A 7650-nucleotide genomic window follows, 5' to 3' on the forward strand; every position below is an offset into this window, starting at 1 on the left:
GCCTTGCCCTGGGCTTATGCCAAGCTTTGCCTGGTCAGTGCAGCTGCAGCTAAACCTGTGGTTGTTCAAGGCAGAGAAGTGATTTTAGTGACTGCCCTCCCTTGCATGCCACTGGCTTCCCAGACCAGCAGCTCCAGCTGTGTAATGGCAAAGGCCAGCCAAAGGCAGGGAGAATGTTGATTCTGACCTTAGATGCATGCACCGCCATAAAAAGGAAGCACAGAACTATGTGCACAATAAAACATCGCTGAGAACTTTCTGCTTTTATCACAAATCTTACCTCCTACTTCCTACTCATTCAAGCAGCCTGGTCGTCATTTTTAACTTCCCTATGTCTTGCTCAGCCTTAATGATCCCTTTCACCAGTCCCTAGTGCTTTTCTTTTAGAGGCTCTGGGAACAGCTTTGTGGCTAGATCTGTTCTGAACATTTCCTTGAACACGCTGAACCCAGGATGTTTTTGGCTAGTTCTCACAGCACCATGTGCCCCTGTGCTTTGTGTCAGCTAAAGAACAACCCTCCCTGCCCCGCCACATCCGGAGGTGAAGGTACCTGGTACATGATGGAGGATGGAGGCGGTTCGATGCATGGCTGCTGGTCCGGCAGAGGCAGTTCCTCCAGTAAGTCCACGTTGGACAAGGCATCCTCTAGTGTGACGTGAGTGGTCATGGTTCTGGATGTTCAGTTTCCACACTAAATGCAAAGGAAAATAGAGGGTGATACAGACAGCAGCCAGAAGACCGAGTGGAAAAGTGCCAAAGGACAAAACCAGAACCACGACTGGTTGGTACTGCAAGGAGACATGATCCCAGTTTATCTCATTTTCCTTTTCTTGTGCATTTAACCTACATCTCTATGCTACCTCTCCTTCCAAGATTCAACAGCAGAGTTGAAATGCAGAATAAGAGGAACACAACTACCCACCCATGCCCTTCTGCAAAACTGTTTGAGACAGAGAACTGCTGGGTGCTGCAGTGCAGCTTTAGCAGCCCCAAGTGAAAGCATCTGCTCCAGAATGCAAAGTGGTGTCAAAAATACCTCTTGAAGCAGCACGATTAGAGAAGTCTGACCAATGCTGACACCCGCATGCTCTCCTTCTCACACACATGAACAGTGCTGGAAACTGTAAACAACAAACTTCATTCTCAAAGGTGAACCGGAAAGGATGGAGTGCTGCACAGGCTGGCTGTGGCACTGCAAGCAGCAGAAAAAGAAGTTGTTGTTAAAGAGCATTTCCTTGCTTTTAGTGCACAGGCAGTGGCCCCTGCCCCATCCTGGGCTGCCAACAGTGCCATTTGCACATGAAATAAAAAGCAAAGGGAAATGTTTCTGACAGCTCACTGGAACTTACCCCAGGCAGGCTACCTAATGGGAACCAAACCTCTATGTCCTTACTGACTCTGCCATTCACCTTCACTGGAAGTGCACAAGCATGGAGGGACGGCTGCTGTCACCCAGGCCAAGCGCTTGTATAACCACAGTCACAGGGCTTCCCCAGTTAATACCTAATCCATGTGCAATAGCTGTGGCTGACCTAGAGCTCAGGTCTCCTAGAAAAACACCCCTTGCATTTACATGTTTTCAGAGGGAAAATGCTTTAAATATTGTCATGTCACTCAATTAATATATCACCCTCTTTTTCCCCCACTCAGCCTGTCTAGTTTCAAATGTGAGCCATCAGTTTTATCACTATAATCTGCAAGACAGTGGAGCTCTCTGTTATCAAAGTCCCCATCAAGATACTCACACATTTCAATAAAGCACCCTGCAACCTGCACTTCAGCTCAGACAAGCAGACTGAGACTTTGCCTGTCTTGTTACAGAACACATTTTCCAATCCTTTAATCATCTCTTTGGCTTTTCTCTAAGCTTGATCCCATTTTGAAGCCTTTTTGCTGAAGTGCAGACACCGTAGCAGGACGCAAGGCTCTGGTGGTGTCTGCACAAGGACCAGATACAACAGCAATGTAACCTCCCTCCTTGCATACAATCACATCAGTTCCTTTGGTCACAACAGCATCTCTGTAGGTGCTCATATTCAGCACATTATCTGCTACAAATCCCTTAGGTCCTCTTTCTTCTTTTAGTTGAGTCATTGTTTCCAAGAATATAAGTTTGCTTTTCATTTCCAGCAGTGGGAGCATGGAAGGACAATGGCTTCAGGACATCCATAGATAGACACACATTCAGCTAGGAAGGACCACAGCCAAGGGGGATGCACACTGTGTGCCGTCCCAGGGCAGCTTCATGTTGGGTGACGGGAGGGATGAGTCTGCTGCTGTGCCTCTTGTCATCATTTCTGCCTGCATGCATGGGCTGCAAGAATATGTATGAGCCTGGCAAAACCCATTCCACCTCCACAAATGCCTCCCCAAGGTATCAGGCAGCTGAGAAACAGGTTTGGTTTTACCTGCAGCTGAAGCACCATGAAATAAGTGCCTGGAAAAAATAAATCTCAAGCAGCCTTTTCCCTACACACCCAAATTTTTGTTTCTTTCTTCACCCCTCTTTGTTAAAATGGTTTCCTGTTACAAATTGTAGCAACTGTCAAAACTAGACATTACATCCTGGCACCCCGTAGGCAGAAGCAGCTTCCTCCCTGCCTGCAAGCACCATTTGCTGCTCTGCACCAGGCTGGTGGCTCAGCTGGCCCAGCTCCACCGACCTCCTCTGCTGCCCACTGCTGTCCACCACCATCCTCCAGTGCCTTAAGGCTCACCTCTGGGTTTCCAAAACAACACCCCTGGTACTCACAATGTGTCATTACATACTTCAGGCTTAGGAAGACAAAAGCCTTTCATTTTACAGCTTTGAGGCTGTGGCTCATTATTTGGGATCATTTCTTATTTTTCTGTATATCTAATTCTATGGCCACTTGTACAAGGTGTTTGCAATAATTGAAGATGCTTCTCCAATCACCCAGTAACCCTGTGAGACCCAAAGAGCTCAGCACTGAAGGAACAAAATTATTGCTGCTGTTTGGGACATACAGTCCCGTATATGGTGTCAGGGTCCTGCTGTGCTGCGCAGTGCACAAACCTGCAAGACTAAGCCAGTCCCTGCCCTAAAGATCTCACACTTAGAGGAAGAGAGGCAGTATGTAGAAATACATGAACAGGAATTGTCAAACCATAGCAAGTGATCTGTGCAATCTTCCGGCAGCCCACCCTGAGCTTTGCCATGGTTGAGCAAAGTGCAGGAATCTGGACATTTATGGAAAAATTACTCAGACTTTGAGGGTTTAATAGAGGAATCTTGATGGGGACTCCTGATTTCCATTCTATGCTTTCTTAAGTCCAACAGTTAAACCAACAGAGGCTACAGGGAGGAATGTGGACTGCCAGGACTTTTCCTATTTATGCACATAGCATAGTGCAAGAGACAGCAACCTCACAACTGGAGCATGCGGTGGAGGGAATACTGGTCCAGGGCCAACAGACCTTGATCATCACCCCAGACCATTCACAGAGGAGCAGCCTCAAGCAATCCCCAAGGTGCCAAGGCTCCACCCCTGCTCCTTGGGGTGGCTGTAGGGGTTGTGGGAGCCCTACTTTTGTTTGGGGTCCACTGCCCGTCATGAGCATCTAGGAGTTAGATGGGGTGTGCACTGATATAAAGGCTCTGAAGGCATCAGAAGTTGCTTGGCCTGGTTCATGGGATGCTTCACGATATCTCCCCACCACAGGGGCTGCATGAGAGAGCTGAAAGGGGAAGTCCTGCTGCCTCACCTTCCTGCAGAGAGGTTTCTAACACAAACATACTGGGGCTGCCCCAGCAAATACAGCTTCATCCTTTCAGTCCTCCAATGAGGAGGGCAATGACCAAGCAGCTCCAGCCCACGGAAGATGGGGATCCCTGGGGACACTCATCAGAAAGTCCTCATTAAGCCTTCACCACCATCCACCACCTGGGCCTCAGGGCAGAGGTGGCTGTGCTGGGGAGAGTCAGCCTGTCCTAAAGGTGTTTTCCAACCTCATTGATCGTATGATCCTGTGGTGGTGGTTTGCCAGTGGCACTTCAGTGCACATGCTCATGATGCCAGGGGCTGCACCACCCATGAGCAGCCTGCCCAGGAAGGGGGCTTTTCTGCTACTATGGCACGTGCACCCAGAAAGCACATCCTGCCTGAGCAGCCTCAAACAGCCACACGGGCTACTCTGAGCTGTCTCACAAAACTACTGTTCTCTCCATATCCTGCCACTGGTCAGAGGGGCCAAAGCCTCTCTGGTCCTGCGTGTTTTGGCAAAACTGAACATGAATCTGGCAGAAGGCAACCCCACTCCAAGGGAATCCTGGAAAAAGATGCACCACCAGGCTGACTCTGCTAATGAGAGTTAGTGCTCAAGTGCAGTGCTGCCCACACTTTCTGCCCAGCTGTTACAGAAACTTCCTCTCTCCACCCTATGTTTCCATCCCTTCTGGTCATCTCTTAGACCTTCTAAAGCCAAATGGTCACACAGGGGCACTGGGGCTTCTAGACGCTACAAGGAACTGGCCATGTGGAGTCCACGCACAGAGCATGGCCTCAGCACCCCAAGACTGAAATTAAGAGTTCCCGACACAGTGACTCTGTTGTGGCAGCAGCCTGGAGGGCAGATTCAACAGATGGTGTAGGAATGCTTTGAGAAAGACTGAGGGTGGACATCCCAGATGTCTGAACTTGAAGGGCAGGTCCTACCTTCACCATCAAAATGCTTGCCCAGAAGTATCGGTGCAACATCATCCTCTCTGTAGCGAGAGGAACACAGATGATGTTATTGTTAGAGCAGCTTGGGGGAACAAAGAAAGACTTTTAAAAGCAGGGTAATGATGAATATTTTGCATGCATGTATGCTCTGCTTCGAAGCTGAGAGCTCTGAGGAAGTGGCCCAGGTTCTTTTGGTTTTTAGCTTGCCTGCTCTTAAAGCAGACATCTACGCTGGAGCTGCAGCAGCTACCAAGAGCAGGAAAGGAGGCAAGGAAAAATAGGAATTGTCCAGGAGACTGGCAGTAAGACATGGTCCTAGCCCTGCAAGTCTGGGGTGAGACAAGCATCAAAATTACTTTTGCTGGGGAGATGGCAGTGTAGAGAAGGAGGACAAACTTCTGCTGGTCACCTCCTGAGGATCTGGGATTGATTGTTCTACAGTCCCTGGGTAACCTGGGAATGTCACTTAATTTGGTTTTGCCCTGTGATTATGTTTCTCCCTCTTACTCCAAAGTAGCATGTAACTAGTGGTCAGGAAGCATCTTGGCCCAATGAGTACCCCAGCAGACTGATGCCCTGGGTACATAAACGCAGAGTGTTTCTGGTACCCACTGCTTCACAACAAGAGAATAACTGCTCTTGGCCACTAACATGTTTTAAGTCAAGAAGAACAACTTCAGGTTGCAAAAGTTTAGTTTGACCCTTGTCTAAAATGCATGGGATTAAAGTCCCCTGTGTTCTAGGATATGTGTCATCAACCCCTTCTCTCACGCTGTAAGAATTACTTGTAATTTCAACCACCACCACAATCAGTCGGTTCTCTGCAGGAGCAAATAAACACAGCCAAGGATGAGAGAGGCTGGCAGAGCTGGGCTCTTACCCTACACAGTCACAGATGTTAATAACCATGAAATTACCCTTCGCATTAAAAAAGGAAGGCAAACTGCACGACTCCTGGAGCCACTCTTCTGTATCTCCACTGTACATCTTCTGTCATTCCATTAGGGCTGAGTTCCAAGCATTTACGCCGCCTGTCTCTCAGCAACACAATTATTTTGGAATTTATTCTTTTTAGAATAACTTCATCTTTTTTTTTTTTCTGGTGCCAAAGAAAGAAGGTCAGGAAGGAGGCACATACACAGAGCTGCATTGCCAATACAGCTGACAAATTTAGAGCAAGTTTACAAGCAAGCCCACTGCTGCCAGTTACAGCGCTTCTTGGGAAACCAAATCACATAGGACAGCATTGTAAATTATTTATCTTCCAGAACCTATCTTCCTATTTTGCATGCAAAGATGATGGCTGCTAATAAAATTACCATCATGAAATGAGCATTGCTCAAGAGATCCTGGTCAGAAAATTGAAGATTTTTCCATATTCCTCAGGCTTCATTAATAACAATTAACTGTACAGAGAAAAGGAGAAAAGAATTGTCCTTTGCAGGGAATTACCCTAGAATTATACGCCTGTGACAGACACCAAAACACCGGGCTAGTCACCCCCCAGTGACTAACCCCAGACAACTGTCATCATGCAAAACACGAGGGTGCGCTTCCTTTCGGTGTCAGCGCAGGGCAGGAGGGATGCGGGCGGGTTCAGCCACTCGGCCGAATTCTTCGAGATCTTTGTGATCCAACCCCCTCCGGTCAGGAACCCCCCGCGGAAAGCGGCAGATGGCGAAGGGGACAAGCTCTGCTGCTGGCAGCGTCCGCTGACAGCGCACACAACCGTCACCCTTCCCCCTTCTCCAAAGCAACCCTGAGCACGCAGGCAGGTTTCAGTGTGTGCTTCTTGTTTTCCTTATTCCCTCCCGGTCCTTCCAACCCGCAGAGATCCCCTACAGAACGCATCCATTCCTCCCTCCCCAGGTGGGATGCGGCTGACAAGGCGCATTCCCAGCGTCCTCGATGGGAAGTTCTATACAAAGCCCCGCTGCTCGGGCCGCGCCTCGCTCCGCACTCCTGCCGCACTGGGAGCTGCCGGCTTTGGAAGGGGAAGGTTTCACCGCCTCCAGCTGAAGCCAAAGCACGACCCTGAGGGCGCAGCTCCAGCCCCTCGCTCCCGGCCGTGGCTCAGACCCCGTCGTTTCCTCCTTCCCCATCCACCCCCAGGGACACCATTTTTTCACACCACGATGATGCGGGCGCTGGCCATAGTCCCCGCCGGGGCCACCTTTAGCCTGCTCCATCGCTCTATCTCCTTGAGCCAGGCGTTGACGCGACCCAGCGCTGGCGCTGCCGCCCGCGGAGGGGCCTGCGGAGCCCTCCAGCATCGGGGCATGGCACGGCACCTTCTCCCCGGCCTGGGTGCACGGAGCCGGGATGCGAAGTGGGGGATTTGCGCTATTTCCATGCACCCCCCTCCCGGTGCTTTGCAGCGGCTGCGGGGAAGCTGAACGCTGCAGGTAGCTCTAAGCATTGTGGGATACATCCCCGCACATCCCGGCCCGCACGGGCCTCCCGCTCCCGCACCTGCCCCGCCGCTGCCCCGCGCTGAGCCCACCCGGCGCGGCCGCAGGGTACCGGGAGCGGCGGTGAGCTCAGCCCCCGCGCAGCCCAGGAGGGGGAGGGCGGGCGGGTGAATGGGAGCGGGTAAGGCCGCGCAGCCCCCGCGCAGCCCCCGCGCAGCCCCCGCCGCTCACCTGGCGCTCCGCGGGTGCGATGCTCCGCGCCGCGGGATGCTCCGCGCCGCCCGCACAAAGAGCAGGAAATGGCTGCAGCAAGTGCACTTCCGCGGCTCTCCGCCGGCCCCTCCGCACGGCGGCGGGGGGAGCCCTGGTCCCCGCCGCGGGAAGGCGGCTCCTCCCCCGGGCAGCGCTGGGGCTGCGCGGCGGGGCTGGGGGTCTGCGTCCTCTCCTCCGCTGTTGCGGGCGGGGGGCGGCAGTGCGGCCCTGGTGGGGAGAGGTAAGGCCGGGGCCCCCCCGGTGTGCGGAGGAGGATGGGGCTGGGGTCGGCTGCCGCAGC

The 7650-nt window shown here is 51.9% G+C and overlaps 1 protein-coding gene across 4 annotated transcripts in view; it reads right to left on the reverse strand.

The window, feature by feature from the left end:
- The window catches only part of CYFIP2 (cytoplasmic FMR1 interacting protein 2), a 50664-nt gene extending 43214 nt beyond the window's left edge, over positions 1–7450 (reverse strand). For 3 of the 4 annotated variants that reach the window (XM_031047463.2, XM_013128581.3, XM_031047464.2), the window contains exon 1: positions 552–668. In XM_031047463.2, the coding sequence (XP_030903323.1) occupies positions 552–668 (117 nt within the window). Of the gene's footprint in view, positions 1–551; positions 693–7328 lie in introns of those variants that run through there. The other variant, XM_034067204.1, reaches the window with a different exon arrangement.
- Between the last annotated feature and the right edge of the window lie 200 nt (positions 7451–7650).

Source organism: Melopsittacus undulatus, chromosome 10 (assembly GCF_012275295.1).
Source record: "Melopsittacus undulatus isolate bMelUnd1 chromosome 10, bMelUnd1.mat.Z, whole genome shotgun sequence".
Taxonomy (NCBI): domain Eukaryota; kingdom Metazoa; phylum Chordata; class Aves; order Psittaciformes; family Psittaculidae; genus Melopsittacus; species Melopsittacus undulatus.